The sequence below is a fragment of the Trichechus manatus genome, unplaced genomic scaffold (assembly GCF_000243295.1).
Source record: "Trichechus manatus latirostris isolate Lorelei unplaced genomic scaffold, TriManLat1.0 scaffold00088, whole genome shotgun sequence".
NCBI lineage: Eukaryota > Metazoa > Chordata > Mammalia > Sirenia > Trichechidae > Trichechus > Trichechus manatus.
In genome coordinates this window covers 7,487,227-7,502,911 of record NW_004444024.1, presented here as the reverse complement: position 1 = coordinate 7,502,911, position 15,685 = coordinate 7,487,227, and the positions used below count along the sequence as shown (strand labels likewise).

General features: G+C 35.8%; 1 protein-coding gene across 3 annotated transcripts in view; it reads left to right on the top strand.

Annotated features, from left to right (window-relative positions):
* Positions 1 to 15,685, top strand: part of RSF1 (remodeling and spacing factor 1) — a 192,506-nt gene that overhangs the window by 127,676 nt on the left and 49,145 nt on the right. For all 3 annotated transcript variants that reach the window (XM_023736589.1, XM_004381995.2, XM_023736590.1), the window contains exon 5: positions 2,367 to 2,521. In XM_023736589.1, the coding sequence (XP_023592357.1) occupies positions 2,367 to 2,521 (155 nt within the window). The remainder of the gene's footprint in view (positions 1 to 2,366; positions 2,522 to 15,685) is intronic.

Sequence of the window (15,685 nt, the reverse complement as noted above, 5' to 3'; positions counted from 1 at the left end):
CCTGTTATAAGACAGTTGAAGTTCTAAACTGTTCATTTTATTGTGTATGTTCATATGACATTTATTGTATATATTCATACATATTATTCATTCCACTACACAATAAATGGTTGTCTTTTTAGTGTCTGAGAGATCTCTACTAGTATTATTACTTTACTTAGGAAGTTAATTTCATAATACTCAAGAGAATCCAGTCCTTTATTTTATAGATAAAGAAGGTGAGGCCTAGTGAGAATATATACCTGTCCAGGGCCATGTAGCCAGTTAGTATAGGAGCAAGGATTTCGTTCATTCAATAAGCATTTTTTTCAAGAGCCTTTTTAGTAAGGTTTTCTATGGCTAATTTTCAGAAGTAGATCACCAGGCCTTTCTTCCTAGTCTGTCTTGGTCTGGAAGCTCTGCTACAACCTGTCCACCATGGGTGATCCTGCTGGTATTTGAAATACTGGTGGCATAGGTTCAGAATTGGAAAGGGTATGTAGCAGGGTTGTATGCTTTCACCTTACTTACTCAGTCTGTATGCTGAACAAATAACCTCTGAGAAGCTGGACTATATGAAGAAGAATGTGGAAACAGGGATTGGAGGAAGACTAATTAACAACCTGTGAAATGCAGCTGTCACAACCTTGCTTGCCAAAAATAAAAATGACTTAAAGCCCTTACTGATGAAGGTCAAAGACGACAGCCTTCAGTATGGATTGTACCTGAACATAAAGAAAACAAAAATCCTTACAACTGGACCAATAAACAGCATCATAAGAAGCAGAGAAAAAAAATTGAAGTTGTCAAGGATTTCATTCTCCTTGTATCAACAATCAACACCCATGGAAGCAGCAATCAAGAAATCAAATAACATATTGCATTGAGCAAATCTGCAGCAAAAGACCTCTTTAAAGTTTTAAAAAGTAAAGATGTCACTTTGATGACTAGGGTGTGCCTGACGCAAGCCATGGTCTTTTCTGTCATGTCATATACATGGGAAAGTTGGACAATGAGAAAAGAAGGCAAAGAATTGATGCATTCAAATTGTGGTGTTGGCATAGAATATTGGCTATACCATGGACTGCCAGAGAATGAACAAATCAGTCTTAGAAGAAGTGCAACCAGAATGCTCCTTAGAAGCAAAGATGGTGAGACTACATCTTCCATACTCTGGGCATGTCATCAGGAAAGATCAATTGCTAGAAAAGGACATCATATTTGGTAAAGTAGAGGGTCAAGGAAAACCCTCGATGAGATGGATTGACACAATTACCACAACAATGTACTCAGGCATATCAGAGGTCATGGAGATGGTGCAGGGTCCAGCAACATTTCATTCTTTTGTACATAAAGTTACCCTGATCAGAGCCGACTCAACAGCAACTAACAGCAGCAACAGTTTAATAAGTGTCCCTGCTCTCAAGCAGTCTAGCTTGGGTAGGGGAGGAAAGGGAAAGGAAGCTAGGGGACATACAACATGACAGATAAGAAAACAAGTAGTTTCATTTTAGCACTAATCACATTGTTTTAGAGGTGTGTACACAGTACTTTGAGAACACAGATTGGGGGACTGTTGGTGATGATTAACTTAGTGACAGAGCCAGACTAAGTTTTCTAACTCAGTCTGGAGTTTTTATTTTATCTTCATTATCACACACTGCCTATCTGAACAGCAAAAATATCCAAGTGAATTTTCTCATTTGCAAGGAACATTTAAATTGACCATATCACACCTTTGTTTTTGGTAGTAAAAATAGAGTTTACAGATTAGAATCTTATTTGGAATTTTCTTCTATTGTTGAATCATTTGAATTCTTTTCCTGTAGTTATAAACTACAACTGACAAAACTAAATCAGCAACCTAAATTCTTATATTTTTTAACTGTGCTATTAGTAGGTGCATCATAATTTCATAATTATGAAAAGCTATCTCTGAAGGTAGAAAAGAATTTTTATTTTCAAATGAATCAAGAACTGAAATCATTTTGTTAAAACAAATGTTTCTTAAAGCAAGTTTTACATTGATTTCATACTCCATAGAGGTGGTATAATACTTTTAAAAGTTATCTAAATAATTTTTGTGTTCCTTTTTTTTCAGTATAAGAGTTCTGCATTGACATTCTAATCAATGGGAAAAATAATTTAAGACTCACTGAGATACTCTGCTTTGGAGAATAATATGTATTCTTTCCTAATACTTGTTTGTAAAATTCAAGTTTAGTTGGGGCTAGCTGTAACAGTCTTTTGGATGTTCATAATGTGTTTTTCTTTTTTTTTTTTTTGGTTTTTCTTTTTTAATTTTTTATTTCCAGTGGGTATTATTCAGAAAACTCCTTAGAACAGAACAGAGGTTTTTATGCTGTCTTATTTTTTCCCTTGTTCAGAAATCGAAATGAGTTGGCTGAGACTCTTGCACTCCTGAAAGCACAGATTGATCCTGTACTATTGAAAAACTCTAGCCAACAGGACAGCTCTTCCCGGGAAAGCCCCAGCTTGGAGAATGAGGAGACTAAAAAAGAGGAAGAAACACCTAAACAAGGTTTTTTTTTGTGTGTTTTGTTTAGCTTTGTTTTGTAATCCCTTCTCTCTTCTCTTACTCCTTTTCCCAGCTGTATAAATCTGAATTCTAGCTTAGTTTGAAAAATTATGAGCCTTACTGTAAAAGGAGGTTGATTTTCTTTTTTTTAAAAAAAAAAAAGACATGGAGGCTAAAAACATCTACTAATGCTTTACTCTTTTATACAGAACTAAAAATCTAAATAAAAAAATGCTCAAATGATCAAAATACAATATCTCTTACTAATTTAAGAATGTGAAATTACCTGGTAAACTCTTGGCTGTAGTAATCCGAATTACTAAACCTGATTTCCTCACTTAACTTTTCTGTTAGCTTAACTAAGAAGTTCAAATCCTAACCCCTCTAAAAGGATAGAATCATGTTCTGACCTTTCTAGAAGGAAATAAACCAACTGAAAATTAGGCTAACATCTTTTTAGTTGATACTCAATTGTGATTGGTTTTTATTTTGTTTTCTTGATAAGGTACCTGTTAATGACAGGGAGTGAAATTGCTTTCTTTTTCATGTTTTCTCCCTTGGCTTTTAGTTTTGTCTGCTGTTTCTGTTGGAACCTAAAAGCAATATGTTTTTACTTTATGTATTTGATGGTTTGAGGGAACCATTCATAAAGTCATCCCATATCTGCATGTGTTACTTGCGAAGAAGTAAATATACCTTTTCATGTAGGATATAATGTTCCTACATATTAAGCATTGCTTTTAGCCAAAATTCCGGATATTACCTTCTTTTCATCAATGTTTATATGATTTTGAATATTTGTGGTGATTTTATTTGTAAACAAAATTTTTTATTTGAAACATTCTTTTCCATATGTTAAAATTTAATTTGTGGGCTTCTTCAGTAAAACTTAATTTTAAAGTACTCTGAACCTGCTATTGAACTTTCAGATATTTTTAGTAGCATTGTTTAAGTTTAAGTTCTGCATTTAGACTTAATATTATTTATTCATTTGGTCATTCAATTTGGTCATTGATTCATGTATTTGGTTATTTCTTTATATAACTAAAATCAAGACCAGAGAGAATGTAAATTAGAAAAAGAGTTCACAATAACAGAAATTTAATAGGCAGTTATTCCTATTAAGAGAGCTTAAATTTGACACTCATCTTGAAGGTAAGTTCTGTTATGTAGTTTAAATTGGAAAGAAAAATAAAACATACTAAAGCTGTTTCTAGTATTTAATCCTAAAATTTCTCTGGGAGGGCTTTATAGTAGAAGACAGGGAAGTTCAGCAATAATAGAAGCTGTACTTGGGCACTTACTGTGTTCTTTGCAGGCTACCAGATGCTGCATATGTATTTCATTCAATCCTCATAGCATCTCTTTGAGGTTAACTGATGTTATTATTTCAATTTGACAGATGAAGAAATTGGGAAGTTTAGAAACTTGCCCCAGGTCTTAACAGATAATAAAGTGTCAGAGCCTAGATTTGAGCTCTTATACTTCTAAAATGTATGCTCTTAATTAGAGTAACCTTGGACAGAGCTTCTCAAACTTCAATATGCCTACTGTTCACCTTGGGATCTTTTTAAAATAAAGAATCTGATTGAGTAGATCTTGAGTGCAGCCTCTGATTCACCATTTCTAACAAGGACCTCCACAACCAAACTGAAGCCCGTTGCCATCAAGTCGATTCTGACTCACAGCAACCCTGTAGGACAGAGTAGAACTGCCCTATAGGGTTTCCAGGGAGTGACTGGTAGATTTGAACTACTGACCATTTGATGAGCAGCTGAGCTTTTAACCACTGCACCACCAGGGCTCCAACAAGGACCCTAGGTGATGCTTATGCTGCTGGTCAGAAGACCATACTTTGAATATCAAGGTTGTAGAGGCAGCCTTCTTTTAACCTCTGAAATAAGTACAGCAAAGGATTTCATAAAGCTGTTTCTGAAAATATTCCTCAATGAACCCTGATGCTATAACACTCAACACAAATAAAAGAAAGTAGTCTGTGGATAGAGGACATCATTTTGAAAAAGTAAAGGAGCAAGACATTTAACCCTCTTCATTTTTCTCCCTTCCTTTTTACATAGTGCTGCTTCAGCTTCTCTTGCTCTAACAGTAACATGTTTCCTATTCATTCAGGAACTTATTGTGTACCTATTATGTGCCAAGCATGATTATAGACGTGGAGGTTCAGTAAATAAAGCTGACTAAAATCCTTTCTCTTGTGAAGCTTACACCATAGTGGATCAACTAGCTAACACATATAGCATTTACCACAGGCCAGGTACTGTTATAAGTGCTTTACCTATATTAAGTCACATACTGTAACCTTCACAACAACCCTATGAGGTAGGAATTATATTATTATTCCTTTTCTTAGTTGCAGGAAATGAGACATGGAAGGATTTAAGTAACTTTCTCAAGGTCCGGCAACCAGTAAGTGGCAGGCTCAGTATTCAAATCCAGGCTCTCTCTCTCCACAGCCCGTGTGCTTTTAAGGTTGCACACAATTGGCAAAACTGACAGAGTTTTATTCAGCCCTTATAACCTTATGTCTTACCCCTTTCTGGTCCCACGGCAAGACCAAAGAAATATGATTCTAGTGTTTCATTTTTATTATTCTCAAATATAAAACAAACATTGCTCTTTGGGTAGGTGCTAGGGATAGGTTGAAAGCTTCAAGCAGCCCTAGAAAATGCCTTTCGTACTTAAAGTGGTAAAGCAAAATGTGACAGAAGTTAAAAATTAAGTGCAGTTATGTGTTTGAAAACCGGGCATCAGAAAGTAAAAATAAATGGGAAGTAGAGAATAAAACAGCCACTCATTGTTGTAGCTAAAATAGCTCATTAGTTAAATTGCCAAGCTTTATATCTTATATATAACCTCAGTAAAATAATTATTTTGTTATTTTGGTATAAATGCCAAGGAGAAATGCATTACCTGTAAAGATAGCCTCCCCCCAGAAAAGGAGGGGCAGCAAGTGACCTAGAAAATTTACCAACTAAATAATTAAGTTGGCTTTTGTTTTTAAGATAATTAGCATTGCCTTCTGAAAAAGTCTAAATTTCTTAGACTGACATCTAGGATCTCAGAGTCTCTTACTATTTCCTTACGTGATCACTGTTTCCAGATTATCTAGATGCCTTTATTTTCTCCATGTGTCTTTGTCATGGTGTTCTCTGCCTGAGAAGCTGTTCCCCCACTGTGAAAATCCTAGCTATACTTCAAGGGCCATTGAAATCCGACTTCTTGATCCCTTCCCTGAGCCCGACTAGCACTTGTACTATATTTATTCCTCATATTAGGGCCAGTCCTGGCTCCAGCCTTGAATTTGTTTGTCTCCGAAATGTCTGTCGAATTGTGTTATTCTTGGACTAGATTTCAAAATGAGCATTAGCTGTCATTTAAACTCTTCTCTGGCTGTTTAAGGCCCACTGTGTCACTTTATGTATATAATTTCACTTTACATTAAATACTATATTCTAATTTAGAAGGGACCAAAAGTTAAAGAAAAACTTGTCGGGGGAAAAATTCAAAGTTATGGGAAATCTTAGCCGTTAATTTAGGTTTTTTCCTACTAGGTGGAAAAAGATTGTCCTTTTGTTAATTTTTGCAGCCATTACTTCTGCCTACATGTAGAATGGTAAGGGAGTATCATTTGAGAGAATCTGTAGAATAAAGACCTGGCAATCTGCTTATGTAAAGATTTCAGCCTAGAAAACTCTATGGGGCAGTTCTGCTCTTGTCCTATGGTTGCTATGAGTCGGAATTGATGGCACACAATAATGTTGTTAGATGCCGTCCAGTCGGTTCCGACTCAGCAACCCTGTGTACAACAGAAGGAAGACGCTGCCCGGTCCTGCACCATCCTCACAGTGGTTGCTATGTTTGAACCCATTGTTGCAGCCTCTGTGTCAATCCATCTCATCAAGGGTCTTCTTCTTTTTCACTGACCCTCTACATTACCAAGTGTGATGTCCTTCTTCAGGGACTGGTCCCTCCTGATAACATGTCCAAAGTATACATATTTTAAGGAAAATAGGAGAGAGGGGATAATCATTTGCAAAAGAGAAGAATATACTCCTACAGTTATAATAATAGGTACAGTAACCTCCAAATGCTCCTCCTTTGGCTGTTGTTAACACAGTATCTGATATAAAGTTGAAATTCAACCTGGCAAAGTAGTGTAGTTTAATGATACTATTATGAAACAATCTATTGTAAAAACTACCATAGGTAATGAAAAGATACCTGATGAGAAACTGTAGGAGGTGGGGGTAGGACTGAAATTTCAAGGAGGTTTGTTCCCGAAAGCTGTGACGTGCACTTACGTTCTTCAAGAGGAAAAAATTACATGAGTATCAAACCTTTTTGAGTTGAATTTGAGTGCAGCAAAAAACTGTTCATATCAAATTAAAATGAGCATTTGCAAATATAAGTACATTGGAAATACTCTTTCTCAGAGTGAGTACATTGCTGGAAACAAATGGGACAAAAAGTTAAATCATTTATTTTCTATTATAGCTGATGAAAGTAGTTATTAATGATGTCACCCAGTTAGCTTTATTTATTTGTAACCTTGATGAGAATTTTAATATGACTGGAGACAATTTGGATATGATTCCTTAATGGGCCCAATTTTAGGAAATGATTATTTTTGTGTATTAAGAAAAAAGTTTTAAATGTAACTGTAGACAGGTTAAACTTAGAAAATGTAGTCTATACATGATCCTCCTTTGGTAGTTGTTAACAGAATAGCTGATATAAACCTTAAATTCAAGGTGATAACATTTTGTAAAGACAGAACTTAATTCACTTCACTGTTCATTACCTAGGAATTTACTATTTGTGTAAAAAAAAAGTTAAAAGTAGAACATGTCACAGCCATGGTACGGTAATTAATTAGCCTTATGAACTAGTTAAGCTCTCAAAACTTGATCCATAGTTGAATCAACATTTGCCTAATGAATGAGCTGTGCTGTACAGTACAGTAGTCTGATGTACTGTGAAGTTTCATGATCTGCAGTGCCCATCTGGGTTCTTCTGAGGTCCAGCTAAACGTTCAGTTCACGAATCTACTGTAGACCACATTTGGCATCAGTTTACTAAGATCAGTGTAGGATGAGTTATAGATTGCCAGCAGGAGCAATATCTGGTATTTCTGCCTTCAGGAGTAATCTTTGCAGCAGTCCATGTAGGAGTTCATATGGCCATCCAGGAGCTATAGTCTTCCCAGGTGACAACTTTAGGAGCAGGTAGATGGGATTTATATTGGGGATAGGTGCAGGAACTGCTTTGTCTTAAAAGTCTTATGTTCCACACAAGCCATTATCTCTTACAACAGTTCTATGGGCATAGCTTCCAGGGTCCTCATAACCAAATATGAGTCACTGCATTCAGGAGAATCCCAGATATGGTGTCCCCATCATGTATTTTAGTATATATGCTGCTGAAGCAAGCACACCCCATCTTTTTTTTTATAGGTTTTCCTAGTCCAGATGCAGTTTATCAATCAGAGCTCATTTTTATCAAAAGCATTGTTGCCTAGCACCCTAGGTGACATTCCAGTATTTAGTAGGTTATACAGGGAGCAGAGCTTGACAGTTAACCAAAGGTCAGGTTTGCTCACAGTTGGCTCAGTGATGGTGTGGTGCTAGGAAACCTTTTTTGGGGGACAGATAACTTGTTAATGTCATTTTGGAAAAAAAAAAATTAATCAAATAAAATTGTCTCAAAGACTCAGTGTTGTAGGTTGGCAGTATAGCACTTTGAAACATTTCGGATATTGCAGTTTTATGAATTGACTTACTCATTATTCATGACATTGGTTCTTTAGGAAAATTATTAGACAGGGAATAATCTGGCCCATTTTCCTATGTGCAGTTGATACCCAGAAATGAATGTGATGATGTGAATTCTGGAAGAGTTCTCTGACTTCAAATTTATGAAGAAAAACTAATATTGTTTCATTCCCTTTCTTAATTTATATTGATGTCGTAGGATATAGAACTACGTGATAAATTACTAAACTGAAAGTTAATATATTCTGAAAACTAAATAATGACAGCATTCAATTAAAAAAATGATGTGAATATCCTGAGAGTAGATGCCCTCTATAAAAAAACATTGTTTAGAATTCTGTCAATGTTTGGAAATACTTGCACTCATGAACAGCTGTTTTTTTCATATAAACTGTATGTAGTAAACATTGCTGATTATTAAATGAGTCAAGGTTAAATTCTGTATTGCATATAATAGTACTAAGTACAAGATCTAACACTGTCCTCATGAAAATTTTTAAAAAAATATGAAGTTTCTAATTCCAAATCAAAGGAATAATGAATTATTAAATAAAATATAAATACTAAGTAGGCCTTTTTTCCCCAATTTAAAATATAATCTCTAGATTGTACATGCTTGTATAGTCTAAAGAAAATTTAATTATGTTTTTGACTTTTGGTTTTTCTTACCCTCTGCCCACTTCATTTATTTTCTGCCTAGCCTGTCTAGTCATTAGAGTTTGTGACTCCTTCTATAGAAGGTGAGTGCTAATAATTACAGTATAAAGAAATATTTTATGTCATACAGGGGTTTAAGCTAAAGGTTTATGGATAGGCTTCAGAAAATCCTTGCACTGGCATAAAATAATCCACTATTTTTATAATCGTGTTAAATATTGTTTTACTCCAAACAAGTATAGGGAAACCAGATAAATGCAGGTGTTATTGTCACCCTGCTATGATATCTAGCATAGTTTCCTTCTATAGCAATAAAAGAAAATGTAGTCTTATTTATCATCTGTCCTTATTTACATCCAACTTGACTTAAGTAGAAAAGATAAAGGACAGAAAATATATTGAAGCTTGTGTTTCTTTTGGTTTTTATACCATGAGCAATAGGACACAGACCATAGTTTCTTATGTGGAAGATTTGTACTTGTTGAAAGCATCAAACTAACTAAAATTGCTTCCATCCATTTTGACAGTACTGTCTGTATACTGAATAGTGAAGTTTTTTTTCATAAAGAAAAAGAAAAGAGGGCAGTTTGCAGGGTTCATAAACTTATTTAATCTTGGATTTACTGCAAACCAAGAGCCTTGGCTTAAAGCATACCACAAGGCTTTAAAAAAAAAAAAAAAAAAAAAAACTGGAAGAAATTTTTCATGTAGAGAAACTGTTGAAGTTATGTGCTCTGGTTGAGTTTGTCGTGGCTTGAATCAGAAGGAGAAGATTGAAGTTATCATTCATAAATTCTGAAAAATGACATCAACAAGGATTTTTAATCTTTACCAATTCCCCCATGAAAAGAACATATTGCTGGCAAAAACGAAACCCCTAGACAACATCTACAACAAAGATCTTAAAGGAGTTAGGGTGCTCTGGGCCTGTGAATTCTCAAAACTCACCAGCCAAAGCTCCCTTCCAAGGCAAAGCTCTGGTTCAGATAAAAATATGGAAGGGAAAATAGAGCTATATAATCTCAGTAAACTGCTTTAATTTTAAATATTTTACAAAAGTAACAGGGGAGCTCTAGAGCTATGAAATTAGGAAAACTGTCATAAACAAACCTACTTTCTAAAAGTCTATTTGTAAATAAAAATGAGTAACTAAAAAGGATCAAAGTCAATTACCCTAGGTATAAGAATGAAGGAGAATAAGAGGTAGAAACCATTGCTACAGACACTGAAGGCTTGTCAGAAAGTAATGCCCAGGTAGAACTCAAAGTTAAAAATTTTTGAAATAATTTAGAAGAAACATTGGTGAACAAACAGAAAAATTAATACCTTTAAAAAAAAAAGATGGAAATGAGGATATTTTAAAAAATAAAATTAAAAAAAATAAAGAGATGAGAATATGAGACAAAATGACAGATATTAAAAATAGGCAAAGAAAAGATCTAACATGTAGGAGTCCATGCAGGGGAAGAAAGAAAAAGCAAGGGAACAAAACAATTACCAAAGACTGTATTTAACAAAACTTTCCTGAAATAAAAAGAATACTTGAAACTTCATATTGAAAAGACACTGCATTCCTTGGAAAATCAACCCAGAACAACCAACGTAAGACATATTCTAGTAAAATTATTGGACTTTAAAGAAAGAAATACTTGACCACCCAGACAAAAAGAGCAAGTAACTTCTAAGAGGTAAGAAAATCAGATTGCCATTATTTTCTGACAGCAATGATTCATGCCAGAAGAAAATGTCATAATGTATTTGAGATTCTCAAGGAAAAAAAATATGAACCAGAAATTTTATGTCCAGACAAACTGACTTTCAGATATAAAGACTGCAGATAAACTGTTATCCACCTGTAAGATATATTTTCGTGTTACCATATTTTTACACAAATAATGCACGTCTTCTACGCTTGTTTGCCAACTGCGCCCTCACCCCATGAGGTATTTTCATAAGCGTATATGCTAATCTGTTCTACAACAACATGTAAAAAAAATTGGCGTATTGGCACTTATGGAAATACCTGATGGGGGAGAGCACAGTTGGCAAACAAATGTAGAAGACGTGCGTTATCTGCGTAAAAATATGTTTAGTCCTTTTATAGGAATATTCTCGTGAATGAGCTTCAGCCAACCAAAATGAATGACTGAACATTAATGGTAGATGATATAAAAATAAATATACATCAGTTTGTATGCATGGGTTACATATATATTTTTTAACTCTGTTCATGAGAAGGACCTAAGAACAGTGACACCCCAAGTAGCAATGAGCACACCTAGCTTTCAAATTTTGGTTTATAAATATCATTCTCTAATAAAAGGAATCAGGACTCCTTAGAGAAGAGATTGATTTCAAGACTGGAAGAGGAAAAATACAGTTGGCCCTCCGTATATGCTGGTTTCGCATCGGCAGATTCAGCCAACCATGGATTAAAAATATTTGAGGGGTAAAAAAGAAAGAAATTTCCAAAAAGCAAAACTTGAATTTGCCAAAAGATGAGCACTACGCTGAGTCCACGTGAATGTAAGAATGTGTAGGCATACCCTGCTGCAGCTTCCCGCCATTTCATAGATCCTCAGTCTCTCTCCAGCACTCAGTGTTAAAGCATTGTTCACTGCTTGTGTTGTGCAGCCTTTGTTTCTCTGAAAGAATGGCTCCTAAAAAGAAATTAAGTCATCAGAGCAGTCCCTCAAAGGATAAGAGGGATCACAAAGTGCTGTCTCTCCACAATAGAGTATAACAACTGTTTACATAGCATTTACATTGTATTAGGTATTATAAGTAATCTAGAGATAATTTAAAGTACATGAGAGGATGTGTTTAGATCATATACAAATAGTATGCCGTTTTATATAAGGACTTGAGCATCTACGGATTTAGGGATCCACAAGAGGTCCTGGAACCAATCCTCCACAGATACTGAGGAATGACTATACAAGATAAGTCTGGAACATCTTGTAATGCCAGAAAGTAAAGACACGCACAAAAAGGGGTGGGGGCGTATCTGAAGGACACAGGTGCCATCCAGAAGAAAGTTTCAATGGCAGAAGCATGAACAATTTTCACACCACAGTTATCATCAAAAACCAAACCCACTGCTGTCAACTCGATTCCGACTCATAGCAACCCTAAAGACAGAGTAGAACTTTCTTTCTCCCACAGAGCAGTTGATGGGTTTGAACAGCTGACCTTTCAGTTAGCAGCCGAGTGCTTTAACCTCTGTACCACCAGGGCTCCTCTCAGTTATGACAGTATTGGTCAATAAGACATGAAAAGATGCTCAAGTTATTAGAGAAGTACAAATCAGTTTATTTATTAGAATTGAGATTATATAATAATATAGTTTTATATCCTACATTTTTGCAGTTACATTTTACCGTGAGAATTTTCCCATGTCTTTAAAAACTCTTTGAAAAACAAAGTTCTAGTTATAAAGTAAGCACAGGGTAAATATTTGTTATTGAATGGTTGTACTAATTTATTCTACCACTGCCAGTGTATGAGCATATTCCCTTCACCATATTCTTAAAAGCTTTGAACATTATCACTAGATAAAAACTTTGCTAGTTTGATTAAAAATTTCATTTTTTGAAACTAGTAGTTTGAACATTTCATCTTCTCTGTTCATTTTGTCTGTTCATGTCCTTTGCCCACTTTCTTTTGTAATCTTTATTTTTTTTCTTTTCTTTTAATTTTTTTCTTGTTGTAGGTAAAATGAAGTTTACATTTCAAGTTAGTCTCCGATACAAAAATTTATACATACATTGTTATGTGACCCTAATTGTGCTCCCCATACTGTGACAGAATACTCCTCCTTTCCACCCCTGATTCCCCATGTTGATTCAAGCAGATCCTAACCCTCTCTGCCTTCCCAACTCACATCCTGACAGAAGCTGCCCATTTAGTCTCTTGTATCTGCTTAAGCTAAGAGGCACAGTCCTCACGAGTATCATTTTATGTCCCACAGTCCAGTCCAAACCCTGTCTGAAGAGTTGGCCTCGGAAATTGTTTTAGTTCTGGGCTGATAGAGAATCCAGGGGCCATGCTTTCCTGGTTTCCTCGAGTCTCAGTCAGAGCATTAAGTCTGGTCTTACTAGAATTTGAGTTTTGCACCCTACCTTTTTCCGGCTCCATCAGGGACTCTCTGTTGTGTTCCCTGTCAGGGTGGTCATTGGTGGTAGCCGGGCACCATCTAGTTCTTCTAGTCTTAGGATGATGGAGTCTCTGGTTTATGTGGCCCTTTCTGTCTCTTGGGCTAATACTTTCCTTGTGTCTTTGTTGTTCTTCATTCTCCTTTACTCCAGGTGGTTGGGACCAATTGATACATCTTAGACGGCTGCTTGCAAGCTTTTAAGACCCCAGATGCCACTCACCAAAGTAGGATGCAGAACATTTTCTTAAGAAACTATGTTATGCCATTTGACCCAGATGTCCCCTGAAAACGTGGTCCCCAGACCCCTACCTCTGCTACTCTGTTCCTCAAAGTTTTTGATTGTATTCAGGAAACTTCTTAGCTTTGGTTTAGTCCAGTTGTGCTGACTTCCCCTGTAGTGTGTGTCGTCCTTCCCTTCACCTAAGATAATTCTTGTCTACTGTCTAGTTAGTGAATAACCCTCACTCTCCCTCCCCACCCTCGTAACCATCAAAGAATGTTTTCTTCTGTGTTTAAACCTTTTCTTGAGTTTTTATAATAGTGGTCTTATACAATATTTGTCCTTCTGTGACTGTCTAAATTCACTCAGCATAATGACCTTCAGCTTCTTCCGCGTTATAAGATGTTTCACGGCTTCGTCGTTGTTCTTTATCGTTGCATAGTATTCCATTGTGTGAATATACTATAATTTGTTTATTCATTCGTCTGTTGATGGGCACCTAGATTATTTCCATCTTTCTGCTATTGTGAACAGTGCTGCAGTGGACATGGGTGTGCATATATCTATTCGTGTGATGGCTCTTATTTCTCTAGGATGTGTTCCAAAGAGCGGGATAGCTGGATCGTATGGTACTTCTATTTCTAGCTTTTGAAGGAAGCGCCAATTTAATTTTTCCAAAGTGGTTTTACCATTTTACATTCCTGACAACAGTATATAAGTGTTCCAGTCTCTCCACACCTCTCCAGCATTTATTATTTTGTGTTTTTTGGATTAATGCGAGCCTTATTGGGGTGAGATAGTATCTCATTGTAGTTTTGATTTGCATTTCTGTAATGGCTAATGATTGTGAGCATTTCTTCATGTGTCTGTTAGCCACCTAAATATCTTCTTTGGCAAAGTGCCTGTTCATATCCTTTGCTTATTTTTTAATTGGGTTATTTGTCTTTTTGTTGTTGAGATTTTGCAGTGTCTTATAGATTTTAGAGATTAAACACTGATCGGATTTGTCGTAGTCAAAAATTTTTTCACAGTCTGTAGGTTGTCTTTTTACTCTTTGGTGAAGTCTTTTGATGAGCATGTGTTTCATTTTAAGGAGCTCCCATTTATCTAGTCGCTCGTCTGGTGCTTGTGCATTGCTTCTTATGGTTCGTATTGTGTTTATGCCATGTATTCAGGCTCCTAGCATTGTCCCTGTTTTTTCTTCCATGATCTTTATCATTTTCGATGTTATGTTTAAGTCTTTGATCGATTTTGAGTTAGTTTTTGTGCATGATGTGAGGTATGGGTCTTGTTTCAGTTTTTTGCAGATGCATATCCAGTTATGCCAGCACCATTTGTTAAAGAAACTGTCTTCTCCCCAATTAACGGACTTTGGTCCTTTGTCAAATATGTTTGTCAAATAAATTCATAGGTGAATGAATTTATGTCTGTATTCTCAATTCTGTTCCATTGGTCTATGTATCTGTTGTTGTACCAGTACCAGACTGTTTTTGACTACCATGGCAGGATAATAGGTTCTAAAATCGAGTAGTGTGAGGCCTCCCACTTTGTTCTTCTTCTTGAGTAATGGTTTACTTATTTGGGGCCTCTTTCCTTTCCATATGAAGTTGGTGATTTGTTTCTCCATCTCGTTAAAAAATGCCAGTGGAATTTGGATCAGGATTGCATTGTATCTGTAGATCGCTTTCGGTAGAACTGACATTTTCACAATGTTGAGTCTACCTATCGATGAGCAAGGTATGTTTTTCCACTTAAGCAGGTCTCTTTTGGTTTCTTGCAGTAGTGTCTTGTAGTTTTCATTGTATAGATCTTTTACATCTCTGGTTAGATTTATTCCTGAGTTTTTTATCTTTTTGGGGGCTATCGTAAGTGGTATTGATTTGGTGATTTCCTCTTCGAGGTTCTCTTTGTTAGTGTAAAGGAATCCAACTGATTTTTGTATGTTTATCTTGTATCCTGAAACTTTGCTGAAATCTTCTGTTAGTTCCAGTAGTTTTCTTGTGGATTCTTTAGGGCTTTCGTGTATAAGATCATATCATCTGCAAATAGATATACTTTTACTTCTTGCCTACCAATTTGGATGCCCTTTATTTCTTTTTCTAGTGTAATTTCTCTGGCTAGAACTTCCAGCACAATGTTGAATAAGAGTGGTGATACAGGGCATCCTTGTCTGGTTCCCGTTCTCAAGGAGAATGCTTTCAAAGTGACTCCATTTACGATGATGTTGGCTGTTGGCTTGTATAAATGCTCTTAATTATACTGAAGAATTTCTCTTCTATTCCTATTTTGTTGAGACTTTTTATCATGAATGGGTGTTGGACTTTGTCAAATGCCTTTTCTGC